This window comes from Chelonoidis abingdonii, chromosome 15 (assembly GCF_003597395.2).
Source record: "Chelonoidis abingdonii isolate Lonesome George chromosome 15, CheloAbing_2.0, whole genome shotgun sequence".
NCBI lineage: Eukaryota > Metazoa > Chordata > Testudines > Testudinidae > Chelonoidis > Chelonoidis abingdonii.
Genome location: NC_133783.1, coordinates 33,816,823 through 33,831,018, shown reverse-complemented (window position 1 = coordinate 33,831,018; position 14,196 = coordinate 33,816,823). Strand labels below are relative to the sequence as shown.

Here is a 14,196-nt window from a genome sequence, read left to right as displayed (position 1 = left end):
CCACACAGTCTTTATTCCTTGTGCTACAAAAGTTTGGTGAGATATCTGGTTATAAGAACAACCAGTTAAAAGCCATGCACATGAGGTATACTACATTTCTATTTTCTTCCATTTCCTCCTCCTCCTGACTGAAGCAGTGTTTTGATATTTAGGAAATACTCCTAATAATTAAATTATTTTGGCATGACATTACTCTTAATAAATATTAGGGAGTGTACAGTATATAAATGATTAAAGGTTATTTTCTCTTGAATGAGTAGAACCAATATAATTAAAACAAAGTTATACTTGCCCTCAATAATAATCCAACATTTACAGACAACTATCTCTAAAAATTAAGGGAAGAGGACACAATTTATCTGCCTGGGGTTTCAGGAGATCTGCTACATTTCTCTCTAGATCTATTGTCTATAATCTCACCTCTCCTGCCTTAGCACTAAATGGCTTTGGGAATCAAGGAGGATTAGATTTGGTTTTCATCTTTTCCAATGAAATAAGTATCCTGGAGTTTGTGGCTCTGCAAGCCCAACAACAGCTTTTTAGGGCATTTTTCTATTAACATCTCTAGCTGAGTAAGTATGCAAATAGGGTTTTGTACAAGTAACATCACCTCAGACAGACATCATCACTCTCTGGCTGTTACTAAAGCCCATGAAGCTGTAGTAGTGGGAAAGAGGTGTCTTTTCACGTGTATCTGTAGAGCCCTGCCCGGATTCAAAACCTATATCTGTGGGTGCGGATATCCGTGAATATAAATTGGGTATCTGCAGAGCTACAGGGCTCTACCAAGAACCGCAGTGGCAAAAGCAGCAGCATGTCAGGCTGCCGCTCACAAGAGCCAGAGCCCTGCACTGGCAGGTCCTCCAGCGTGGTTGTAACGCCCCCAGCCCCGCTCACTGGGGCAGGCACCAGCTTCACTCGCAGCTGTCCCTGGTTGCACTAGTGCATGCAAGCAGCTTGTACCTCCCAGAAAAGAATCCCTTCCACGCAGTGGTCTGCGGCTCCTGTCCAGGAATGTGCGAGCTGCTTGCACACACTAGTGTGACCAGGGACAGCCGCCAGTGAACCTGGTGCCTACCCCAGTGGGCAGGGCTGGAGGCAGTATCGCCACACTAGAAGAGCTTCCCGCATGGGGTGTTGGCTCCTGTAAGAGGCAGCCTGCATGCTGCTGCTTTTGCCACTGCAGTTCCCGATCAAGCCCTGCAGCTCCACGGATACCCGACTTATATCCATGGATATAGATTTTGTATCTGAGCAGGTCTCTGTATCCGCATAGTGGCAGATTGCCTCACTACAATACTTGCAAGCTGATATGGAGAAAGGTACTGCTGAGTGCTGCTCCATGGTATGTAGTATGTGCAGTGTCTCCTTGCATGGCTTCTCAATGACTGCCTCACCACACAGAAGAACTATGACAGTTCTGCTACTTTTTATGTCTTTATCCCCATGGAGTGGGGGTAGGATATGACTCACTCCCTTGTGAGCTGACCTGCATGGAGGTAGTTATTTCCTCTAATGTATTTCAAGAATAGATTGACTTCAAGTAAAGTTTAGCCAAAATTTTGAAAAAAAAAATCAAAATACAGTTTGAATTGTTTGTTTGAAATGAAATCAGGTCCTTAGCTCTTCCTGAATGAGCAAAGAGTAGCAGGGCATCTGAGGAATAAGACCAGCACTGGATCCTAAATAAATTCCTATTTTGGGAAAGGCTGGATACATACACGCACAGCAAATTTATGCTACAAAGCAAATCTCTTCCCACTCTTCAAAATATAAGTTGTGTCATTGGTGCTTTTTGTTTAAATAGTGTCCAATGTAGGTGTTATTTTTAAAGGATCTAAAGCAAAAATCCCCAATTTTATTTTGTTACTGGTTTTAAAGAAAGTAAACGGGAGGTATTCTCTTAACAGAAATCAAACTATTTCCCATTGTGTAAATATTCCAAAATATTTACTGGTGAAAAAAAATGCAAAGGAGCAAATATGGTCATAAGAATCCCCTCAAGGGGTGTGCATGTCCGTTACATCATGGAGCCCAGGTCTGTGGCAGGTCCTTCCACAGCGCTGCAAAGGCCCAGTGTAATGGGTGGGGCAGAGGAAGAGCAGGGAAGAGCAAGTGAATCAGTGACTAAGTGGAGTCATCTTCCTTTCTATAGAGGTGAAGGAGCAGAGGGGATGGCAAGCAAAACAGAGGCTACTGTAGTTCTGAGGCTGCAGGAGCAGGACTGGAGCAGCTCCCTGGCTTGAGGGGAGGATTTCTCCAAGTTTCATACACTTCCTCTCCTAAGGATATATATTTGGGTGTGGTGAAGGGAAGAAGATTTGGGATTGATTTTCAGTGTTGGAATACTCATAAAAAATCCTGAAAAGATGCATACAGCCACATGATTTTTGAGTAGGCATAACTATTGCAAGATACACAAGCTACTGGTATCAGAACTAACCGTGATTTTTCATCTGTCTCCAGTAGAGGACCCTTCCAAAAGTCAGCTTCTGAAGGAACATCTTGCTCTTCACTGTCATCTGGGTCTGTTAAATATTATTAAAACATCTTAAGAAAATTAATTTTCAATTTTTTTTCAAATTTTACATGGCACTATGGGCAAGTCTAAGCCTCTGAGTCAAAGTATAACTTTAAACGTGAGAATTTGGCGGGGTGGGAGTGAGGGGGATTTTTTTTGCAAATTGCTTTTCATATAAATGTGCATCTGTCTCCCTAATACGTATCTCATGGTACGTGCAACCTTAAGAAGGGAAATCAATAAAAGAAATTTGTTGTTTTCTATCTTAAAATGAAATATTTATTATTAAAAAAGAGACATGAAAAACATGAGAGAATAGTGTTCAATCCAGCTTTCAGGGTCCAGTTTTCAAGATGGATTGTCCCATATTGGTAGACTGCACATGTTTTTCATTATTAGCTGATATTCTTTAATTTTTAAGGTTGTCCTCCACATTTTTTCTACAATTAATTAAAATAAGTTATTATATAGAGGACTTTCAAGACGGCACAGAAATGAAACTTTATCAACACATCTTTTGTAACAGTTATGGCAAATGCATCTGACAATCATTTCTGCTTGCCAGCTAAAATTTTTACATTACAGCATTTGTTTTTAAAAGCCCTATTGATTTGGTATGGTGCCTCTAATGCCTTTCTGTTGGACTCTGCTCCAGAACACTGATCCTTGTATCAACAACGTTAGCACTTTGCTCCTAAAACTAAACAAAGAAATGCTGCATGTGGTCCATGTTGGCATACAGAACCTCAAAGAGTAGGGGAACAGGATTATAATCTCCCATCTATCTAAGAACAAAGATATAATACAGAAAATTAGAGGCATAGTAGCAATTTCAGGACCTTACAGCTCATGTGTTCTAACCTCACCAGCAGAGATCAATGTGAGCATCTAAAGTTACAGTAATATAGTGTTTTGAATCATGGTAATAAAAAAGGAATCAACTATTCAATTTCTATTTACATGCTGATTTATGTCAACTAAATTATAAACTGTAATAATGTAGAGAAATTAACAGATTTTGCCTCAGCCTCTTAAACACCTAAAACTTTATATCTTCAGCCTCAAAAAACATGTAATAGTTTGTAACTGTACAATGTAATTTAAAAAAAAAAAAAATTTGGAGGGAGAGGGGAGGTTATAGACCTTTAGCCCTAATCCCTCTCCCCCAACTGCTCCCTATGGCTCCTTTCTGGCAGCACCAGGGGGCAGCCCAAAGTCTTCCACTGTGGAGAGAGGGAACTACTCCAGGACTCTCTCTGCCTGGCAGGGAAGTGAGGGTCTAGTAGGTATCCCCAAATCTTCTATTTAAGGAGGGCTGGCAAACAGAAACTAATAGTCTTTTCCAGACACTCTACAACAAGAAAGTAGGAGGCCCAGAGGCAGGACCCCACATAATAAAACAGGCATTGGGGAGCGGAATTAGTGAGGAGCAGGGAATGCCATTGTCAAAGCGGCAACTAGGACTGCTAGGATCAGCCACTGATCTCTCCTTACTGTAGCAGGTGGCTCTATGAAGTACTGAGGGTGGGAACTGGAACGGACTTTAGTTTAGAGCATATTGGGCAAAGTACCTCCCTCACACTGCTCTCTAATAATTTATTCTGAGGTTACAGATAACTTAGTATTCTACAGTGTATCTATATAGATATATATACCTACGTACCTCTCTCGCCCTTCCAGTGATTAGCAGAGTAACATTTGTTTTCACCCTTACAGTCTTTCTTGCATAAATTTAACCCAATTCTTTAACTATTTTTCCTAGTATTACTATGCTTCTATTATCCTCTCCTTCCTAGATTCCATAATTTTTCTTCCTTCCATAAACTTGAAAAGGATTCCTGCCAAGTATCCTTCATCTATCCTTCCTATGCATTTAAATTAGTGGCTTTCAATCTTTCCAGTCTACTGTACCCCTTTCAGGAATCTGATCTGTTTTGCATACTTCCAAGTTTCACCTCGCTTAAAAACTACTTGCTTCCAAAACCAGACAAAAATACAAAAAATTGTCAGAACACGCTATTACTGAAAAATTCCTTACTTTCTTATTTTTACCATATAATGATAAAATAAATCAATTGGAACATAAATATTGTACTTACATTTCAGTGTATAGTATATAGAGCAGCACAAACAAGTCATTGTCTGTATGAAATTTTAGTTTGTACTGACTTCGCTAGTACTTTTTCTGTAGCCTGTTGTAAAACTAGGCAAATATCTAGACGAGTTGATGTACCCCCCCCCGGAAGACCTTTGCGTACTCCCAGAAGTACACATGCCCTTGATTGAGAATCACTGATTTAAATCAATCTTTTTTTTGTTTGATATATCCTATGTTTACTTCTCTTCTTACAGTATTTCATAAACAATATTTCAAATCATTGTGTCAGAAAACCAAAACTGCTGATGAATAGAACTGAACCCAAAGACAAATTAATTGGAAATAGCATACAAACTTTTAGTTCAAAAATTTAGGAAGTCCTTTGAATAATTTACCATTATCAAAATCATCTGAATCATCTGCGGAAACTTGATCTGAAAAGAAACAGCCATTTAAAAACATTTAGTTTACCTTGGTTTTATGCACTATTTTAACATGTTTTACAAGCATACACTTACCACCTAATAAAACCCTCTCTCTCTCTCTCTCTCTCACACACACACACACACACACACACACACACACACACACACACACAAAATAAGGCAAACATTTAAGTAAAAGGGATTATTTTTCTACAAAATAGGTCATCAGTTTGAGGTAACATACGTTATCCCCGTATCTGTGATGTCAAAAAGGTTACCTTAGGTTACCAAAAGGCTTGCAATCCCAGAGCCACACGGAACCAAACACTTCAGCATTCTTTTTGGTATTTTTGCTTCCCTTTGTTTGGACAATTCTTTCTTCAAATAGCATATTACTCTGAAGGCTCTTCCTGTCTATGAATCATTAGAAATTCATTCCCTTTCTCTTTCTCCTGACAATCCAGTTAGTGAGCCATTGAAATCCAGAAACAAATGTATCTCTCACTTGATAAGGTTAAACACTCAATATTTGTATTTAATATTTAAAAATAGAGACAGTTTAAAAACTTATTTTACCTTTCTGTTTATTTCTCTTAGATCTGTGTTTTTCTGAATGAGATAATCTTGACTTCTTACTTTTGGGGTCTTCAGAGTTTCGTTCTGTTCTCTGTCTTTTCTTGTTTGGTTTGACTTCTCTCCTCCTTTATAATAAAAAATGAATGCATAAGTTCTGCAAATGTACTCTTCAAGCAACAAAAATCAGAAATCAAGCCCAGTCAAAAGATATACTACTTCCAACATTTATTTATTACAGATTAAACATTTAAAATGAATGTCTAAGTCAAAAAATATTACGGTTAAGGCTGTACATCTGAACACAAAAAGGTAGGAAATGCTAAAATGAAGGTTACTTACTTATACACGGAGTTCTTTGCAATGACTGTATATTCACATTTACGGGTAATGCACCAACCAGTGCATCCTAATGGTAGAACCTTCTTCAAGTAGTGCCCGTTAGAGACCATGTGCACCCTCTCCTATCCCTTCCCTCAGCATCTTCAAACACTGATTAAGGGCAACGCTATACAAGGGGGCACTGAGCCCTCTCCTGCCTCAGCTCCTTCTACCACAACTGAGAGAAACCAAGATAGGACTCTGAGAAAGAGGGGAAGATGGGCAGGATGACTGAACATACAGAGTCATCTCAAGAATTCCAGTTACAAGTAACCTTCATTTCTTCTTTGAGCGGTTCTGCATATTTCCACTTAAGGATAGTCTGGCAAGCAGTGTTGAAAACTCAGGAGAAGGGGACAGAGTCCTAATTAAACAGTGATTGAGGCACTATTCCATCTAATCTAGCATCTGCTCTTGAAGCCAAATACAAAGCATAATGTTTACTAGTCATATGGTCTGACTTCCAAGTAGGAGCCTTACAGATTTGCACAACAGGGAAATGTTTAGGAGAAGCAGAAGATGCTGCCACTGCCCTAGCAGAAAGAAATTTCACAACAGTAGGTACAGGCACTGCTGCTGATTTGTCACATTCAAAGATACATTATTTAATCCATTTGGAAATAGCAGATACACGAAAACCCATATGATAAAACCCAAAACATGATAAAACGAAAGAGCCACCAAATGAACTCTTAAAGAAGAATTACATAATCACTCAGACTTTAAATACACCATATACTCCAATATACCCAGAATACAAGCTGTAATTGGTGAGACAGATTTGCCTTGCAACTAAAAAAAAAATCTAACTCATTTCAGGTAATAACTTTGCTTTCACTACTTGCTTTCTAGAATTAAGTAATACATTTTGAACCAACAAGGAACAAGATTGTTCTACATTCATCAAATCCCAAGTACCCAGGAATGGAGAGACTCAGGATCAGGATAAAGAATCCTGCCATGCTGTTGCAGCAAGAGACAAAGGCACAAGGGAAACAGTTTGTGGTCTCTCTCCAACAGCTGACAGATCCATGTACCACTGCTCTCTAGGTCAAGCTGGCGCAATTGAGATCACCTTTACCCTGACCTGTTTTATCTTCCTCACCACCTTCTGAATTAATGGAAAATGGAAGTATATAGAAGGTCCTCTCCCCAAAACACTAGGAAAGCATCCGAGATAGACTGACTCTCCTTTCCTGCTCTGGAACAAAGTAGAAGATCACACTTTTTGTTGAACCTGATCACAAATAGGTCTGTACTGGGCTGACCCCAGCTGGAGAAAATCTCTGTACTACCTGGTCCTTCAGAGACCTCACATACATCTGAAAACGGTCTCTGCTGGGATGATCTGCCAACACATTGCTCTCCCCTACTAAATGAAGGGCCACTGGGTAGATGGCATGAAGAATGCACCAATCCCATAGACCAGAGGTCCCCCAACTCTGGGTCGTTCCCCCCTAGAGGGGCGCAGAGGAACATTCGGGTGGGTATGGGCCAGCTCCTACTGGGGTGGGAGGGAGGACGGAGTGCCAACCAGCCCTGCCTCACCCCTACTCTGCTTCAACCCTGCCCACATCCATGACCCTGGCTTCCAGCCCCACACCTGGCCCAATCCCCAGCCTCAAAGCAGCGCCTCACCTGGCTGGGGGCCTGTCTGCCGGCCCTCAGCACAGCTTTGCACCCAGGCACCCCTGTCTGCCAGCCCCAACTGTGACCCGGCTGCAGGTCAGCTATGCTCCTGTCCCCGGCCTCGCCCCCAGTCTCATCTCCTGGCCACAGCTCCATTCCCAGCCCAGGGTGAGGCAGGGGGCGTGGCCGGGAGCGGAGCTGCACTCAGCTACAGGCCTGGCTGCCAAGTCCCACTGAGGTCCAGCTGCAGCTCCACTCCCACCCCCATAACAATATTTTTAAATAGGAAAAGCATAAACGTTTTTCCTGCTTGCCTAAGTCAAAAAATCACTAGGCAGGTTTTGCATAAGCTTCCCAAAAACTAATCTTTGGGCTAAAATCTAGCATGGAAAGTTCAACCTAAAAGGCAAATTTGAGATAAGTATGAGCAAATAAAAATAAACGTTACAATTTGAGTTGCAACTTTTATTATGAATTTCATTAGCACAAAAATATATAATTAGCAATGCTAGAGTATTGATTTCATTAAAATGATAAGGAAGTCAGTATAAACAAAAGTTATAGCAATTTTTGCAGCATTCTTCCAAGCTTTCTTATAAGTTTAATCATAATAGATTTATTATTTAATCTGAATTTTTCAAAAGGTTCCATTACCTGTGATGAAAATTTAATTTGCAGGAACATTGTGGACACAATCCTGGATGTGGGGAAAAGACAATTTGAATATATAAATGTCATTCAATAAAAATACTTAATAATTATTATCAACATTGTTATCCCTATCTTTATAAATTTTTTTCAATTTCACTAATTTTTACTACAACAAAAAAATTCCAACATAGCTATAACCAGGGTTCATAAAAAGGAAAAATAGTATGCGATAGAACTGTCAGTATTACTCCAAAGTATCAAATCACTTTGAAGGAAGATGGGAGTCTCAGCACTGACTACTGTTCACAAAAAATAAGTAGCATTTATTGTTTCTGGGGATCATGTTTCTGGGGATCATGATTTGGATGTGCTTTTGTGAGGAGGATCAAACCACATTAGGACCATATTAAAAGAAACATAAACACTACCAAGGCTTCTCCGCAAAGCAAGTATTATTGTATAGCTCAGGGGTCGGCAACCTATGGCACGCATGCCAGAGACGGCACGCGAGCCAATTTTTAATGGCACGCGGCTGCCTGCTGGGACTCCGCGTGCCATTAAATATCCTGCCCACTTGCCACGGGGCCCGTGGTCCCAGGCTTGAGCACTGGGCCAAGTGAACCAAGCCACCCGCCTCTTCCTTGGAGCCCTGCCGCGGCAGGTGCAGCACTCTTGGGGCCAGGGCTGCACGCTCCCATGGGGCAGCATTTGGCTCCGCAGGGAGGAAAAGACACTCCCTGCTCACCCAGAGCCCTGCCGCCGCACGCACAGCGCTGAGGGGCGGGGCTGTGCAGGGTAGTGTATCTGGCTCTGCTTGGAGCCTCAAGGTAGGGGGTCCAGGGCTGGGGAGGGGAGTGGTGGATAAAAGGGTGGGGGCAGTCAGGGGACAGGGAGCAGGGTGGGTTGGATGGGGGTGGCTAGGGGTGGGGGTCGCTGGAGGGGGAAAGTCAGGGAGCCGGGGGCGGTGGATGAGGCATGGGAGTTCTGGGGTCTGTTAGGGGGAAGGGAGTAGATAGGGGGCAGGGCAGTCGAGGGACAGGGAGCAAGGAGGGTCCTGGGAGGCAGTTAGGGTGGGGGCTCTCTGGAGAGGGTGGTCAAGGGAGAAGGACCTGGGGGAGTTGGATGAGTCGGAAGTTTGGGGCGGGGGGGGGGCTGTCAGGAGGCAGGGGTATGGAGAGGGGTTGCGGCACGCAGGGAGTAGGGAGAGGGTTGTATGGGTTGGGAGTTCTAGGGGTTCTGTCAGGGGGCGGGGAGCGGTTGGATGGGGCATGGAAGTCCCGGGAGTCTGTCTGGGGGTGGGGCAGTCAGGGGACAGGTAGGGGATAGGGTCCTAGGGGAGCAGTCAAGGAGCAGGGTGGCTTAGATAGGGGATGGGGTCCTGGGGGACAGTTAGGGGCAGGGGTCCCCTGCCCTGGGCCCTGTACCTCCCTCATACACACCCAGACCTCTGCTTGACTTCTTCACACACACCCCCCCCACGATCCCAGCCCTGACTCTGGCACCACCTCCCCATGCATACCCAGCCCTCCCTCTGCTCTGACACCTGCACCCCCCTCACATGCCCCCAGCCCTCTGCCCTGACTCTTGCACCCCTGCACATCCCCAGCTCCCCCACACCCCATGCACCTCCCACATCCCCACCCTCACCCTGAGCACCAAACAGGAACTCCTTCAACCTCCCCCCTCCACATTCCCATCTGCACCCCTCGCATGATATGGGAGCTCTCCAGGTAAGTGCCCCACACCCAAACCTCCTGCCCCAATCCTGAGCCCCCTCCCTCATTCTAGCTCCTGGCCAGACCCTTCACCCCCAGCCCTGTGCTCAGTGCACTCCCACCCTCAGCTCAGTGCAGAGAGAGGAAGAGAATGGGCCAGAACCAGGGAGAAGGTAGGTACCCACTGTATGTGGGCAGGGCCGGGACCCCAGACCGGCAGCGGGCTGAGCGGGTCCGGCAGCCGGGATCCCGGCTGGCAGGAGCTGGTGGATGGAACCCCTGAGCGGCAGTGGGCTGAGCCACTCAGTCCGCTGCCGGTCTGGGGTTCTGGCTACCAGACCCTTCCCAGCTGGGATCCCAGCCGCAGGCCCCACTCAGCCCACTGCCGGCCTAGGTGAACAGAACCCCAGACCAGCAGTGGGCTGGTGTCGTAAGATCAACATTTTAATTTAATTTTAAATGAAGCTTCTTAAACATTTTGAAAACCTCGTTTATTTTACAATACAACACTAGTTTAGTTATATAATATAAAGACTTATAGAGAGAGACCTTCTAAAAAATATTAAAATGTATTACCGGCACGCGAGACCTTAAATTAGAGTGAATAAATGAAGACTCGGCACACCACTTGTGAAAGGTTGCGACCCCTGGTATAGATGGACCCATAGTCAACAAAAGATTTAAAAAAAAACCCACCCCTTTCTCTCACACTATTTACAACAAAAAGCTTAATTATTTTTTATATGTATCCATATACTGTTATGCACACATATTCAATAAGATCGGACTTAATAGATGAAAATTATCCTTAGTGCAGTTAAAGATTTTCTGGGGGAAAATCACAGAATCATAGAAATGGGCTGAAAAGGACTTTGAGAGATCATAGACCAACCTTTAGAGGTATTTGTCCAACTTGTTCTTAAAAACCTCCAATGATGCAGATTCCACAACCTCCTTTGGAAACCCGTTCTAGAGGTTATCTACGCTTCTAGTTACAAAGTTTTTCCTAAAATCTAACCTAAATTTCCTTTGCTGCAGATTAAGCCCACTGTTTCTTGTTCTACCTTCAGCATATATGGAGAATTGATCACAGTTCTCTTTATAAGAGCCCTTAACATATCTAAAGATTTAAAAGATCCCCCTCCAGTATTCTTTTCTCAAGACTAAACATGCCAAGTCTTTTTAACCTTTCCTCTTAGGTCACAGTTTCTAAACTTGCTCTCCTCTTGACTCTTTCTGATTTGTCCACATCTTTCCTAAAGTGTGGTGCCGAGAACTGGATACAATACTCCAGCTGACGCCTCACCAGTGCTGAATAGAGCAGCAAAACTACCTCCCAATGTCTTACATACAACGCTCCTGTTAATAGACCCCAGAAAGATATTATCCCTTTTTGGCAACTGCATCACATTTTTAGCTCATTAAATTTATGGTCCACTATAACTCCCAGATCCTTTGCAGCAGTACTACTGCATAGCCGGTTACTCTCCATTTTATAGTTGTGCATTTGATTTTTTCTTGCCAAGTGTTTTACTTTGCACATGTCTTTATTGAATTTCATCTGGTTGATTTCAGACCAATTCTCCAATTTGTCAAGGTAGTTTTGAATTCTGATCTTGTCCTCCAAAGTGCACACAATCCTCATCTTTGTATCATTTGCAAATTTTATAAGCATACTCTCCACTCCATTATCCAAATCATTAATGAAAATATTGAATAGTACTGGTTCCAGGATTGACCCTGTAGAACCCCACTAGATAGGCCCTCCCAGTTTTTTGACAGTGAACCACTGATAACTACTTTTGAGTATATTCCTTCAACCAGTAGTGCATCCACCTTATGGTAATTACATCTAGACGAGTGCTTCTCAAAGTGGTGGTCCGAGCCATCAGCTGCCAGTCCACGGCGAGTTTCCTCATAAGAGCGTTGAATAGGATAATAATATGGCATCGGTCCCTGGCACGTTGGAAAAAAAAATTGCCAGTCCTCCACGTCAGATAGCTTGAGAAGCACTGGAATAGACCACATTCGCCCAGTTTGCTTATGAGAATGTCATGTGGAACTGTGTCAAAAATCTTACTGAAATCATGATATACAACATCTACTGTTTCCCCTGCCTCCACTAGCCCAGTAACCTTGTTCAAGAAGAAAACTGGATATACTAATATTAAAATTAAAAAATGTCAGTATTAAAAATAAAATTAAGTGAATTTAATTCTTGAAAAAGGTGTGTGGCAGCACTAAAGACTATTTAACCACAGAATTGGTTAGCATGAGCTGTGCTGAAACTTCATGTATGCCGTCAGTCTTCCTATTTAAAAAAAAACAAATGAAGAAGCTATATTACAACAATACTGCCAGAACAATCTATAGCATTAAAAACTAGACAGCAAGAAGTATTCAGACAATAAAGCAATCACAGGTTGGAAAGAGAGAGATTTCCCTAAAGCACAGCCATTATTATATTTGTAACTAGTCCAACCAAAAGTTTCATGAACAACTTATTTTCCCCCTTGCCTACTGTCCTAAGCATGACTAGGTTTTTCATTATATCATTAAATAGTAAGATATTAGTCTTCATTTGTATTTACATAAGTTTGAAGCTTAACCATAGGAAGGGGTGACTTACTCAATTTCACAAGCGCATTCCTCTTTTCACCATATTCAGTGTACCCAAAATTCACCTCCCAGCTCTTCAGTGCTTTTTTCTCATCACAGCGCTTATTTCCACAGGAAAACTGACCTGTCAAGAGACCGTAAGAACAAACCATGGTTAAAACATTAGGTCATTTGGGCTTGAGACTGTTATATCCAGTCTTCCCTTTTTACATTACTAAGGCTGAGGCTACACTGGCAGTTTTGCAGCGCTGGTAGTTACAGCTGTGCTCGTACAGCTGTGTACGGCCAGCGCTGCAGTGTGTCCACACTGACAGCGACCAGCGCTGCAGTGTGTCCACACTTGCACTGGTTGCAGCGCTGTTGTGAGTGGTGCATTGTGGGCAGCTATCCCACAGAGCACCTCGTCCCATTTTGTCGCTGTGGGTTGTGGGAAGGGGACGGAAGGGTGCGGGTCATTCCGCTCTGTTCAACCACCGTTGTGCATTCGCTTCCTTTTCAGCCGTTTGGGCCATTGTGAGTCTCGTCCGCGTGATTTCAGAGAGAAATGGAGCCCGAGCTGCTGAAACATTGCTGATAAGTTGCCAGCACATCACGTCTGGCAGTGGCTATTCCTATCATCCAAAGTGACAGTGAGAGCTCAGATATGAAATAGATGCGGCTGACGCACCTGACAGTAAATTGCTTGTGGCAGTAACGGACGTGCTCTGCAGCGTGAAACCCGCTTGGGCTCGAAACAAGCACTGAGGGTGGATCACATTCGTCCTGCAAGTCTGGATGACGAGCAGTGGCGGCACAATTTTAGGATGAGAAAAGCCACTTATGGACTGGTGCTAGTCCGCCCATCCCTGCAGCGCAAGGACACGAGCTGAAGCTGCCTGTCAGGAGAAGCGGGTGGCTATTGCTCTGGAAGATGCTACGCCAAGCAGCTACCGAGTCGTCGCAAACCAGTAGGAGTGTGACAAACTGATCAATTCCGCAGGCCATTAATCGCATCCGTTCAGAAGAACTGAGTCGGGGAATGTGCAGACATTGTGGAGGCTTTGCACAAATGTTCCCTAACGTGGAGGCAATAGATGGAACGCATATCCTTTCTGGCACACCCACTGGCCCGAGCATTAATCGGAAGCGGTATTCTCAATGGTTCTCCAGGCGCTTGTGAATCACCTGTGGCATTTCACTGAACATTACACAGGATGCCAGGAAAGGTGCATGACTCACGCTCGTTCGGACAGTGGCCTTCCTCTCCCAGACCGGAAGATCACAGTGGGGACGTCGAAATGCCCATTGTGTCCTTGAAGACCCACTTACCCTAATGCTTGGCTCATGAAACCTACGTACACAGGAAGGCGGACATGACAAGGACCGTCAACAGCCGACGGTGCCAGAAAACGTGATGTCTTGGCCGTTAAAGGGGAAGGAGGAAGTCGGAGAAAGCTAATGTGGGGGAAAGCACATCCCGCAATTATAACCGCGTCGTATCCTCCATATTCTTGAGGAAGGTGAACCTTCATTGACGAATGGACCTCCGAGTTCAACGCCTGGAGGAATTGAACAGCCAAGAGCAAGGCGACTAGAGAGACCCAG

The 14,196-nt window shown here is 43.7% G+C and overlaps 1 protein-coding gene across 1 annotated transcript in view; it reads right to left on the bottom strand.

Moving 5' to 3' along the window:
• Positions 1-14,196, bottom strand: part of LOC116832409 (protein FRA10AC1 homolog) — a 69,621-nt gene that overhangs the window by 3,037 nt on the left and 52,388 nt on the right. The window contains exons 9-13 of the mRNA XM_032793117.2: positions 12,623-12,736; positions 8,282-8,324; positions 5,621-5,745; positions 5,015-5,053; positions 2,444-2,528 (exon numbers count right to left, since the gene is read on the bottom strand). Coding sequence (XP_032649008.1) covers positions 2,444-2,528; positions 5,015-5,053; positions 5,621-5,745; positions 8,282-8,324; positions 12,623-12,736 — 406 coding nt within the window. The remainder of the gene's footprint in view (positions 1-2,443; positions 2,529-5,014; positions 5,054-5,620; positions 5,746-8,281; positions 8,325-12,622; positions 12,737-14,196) is intronic.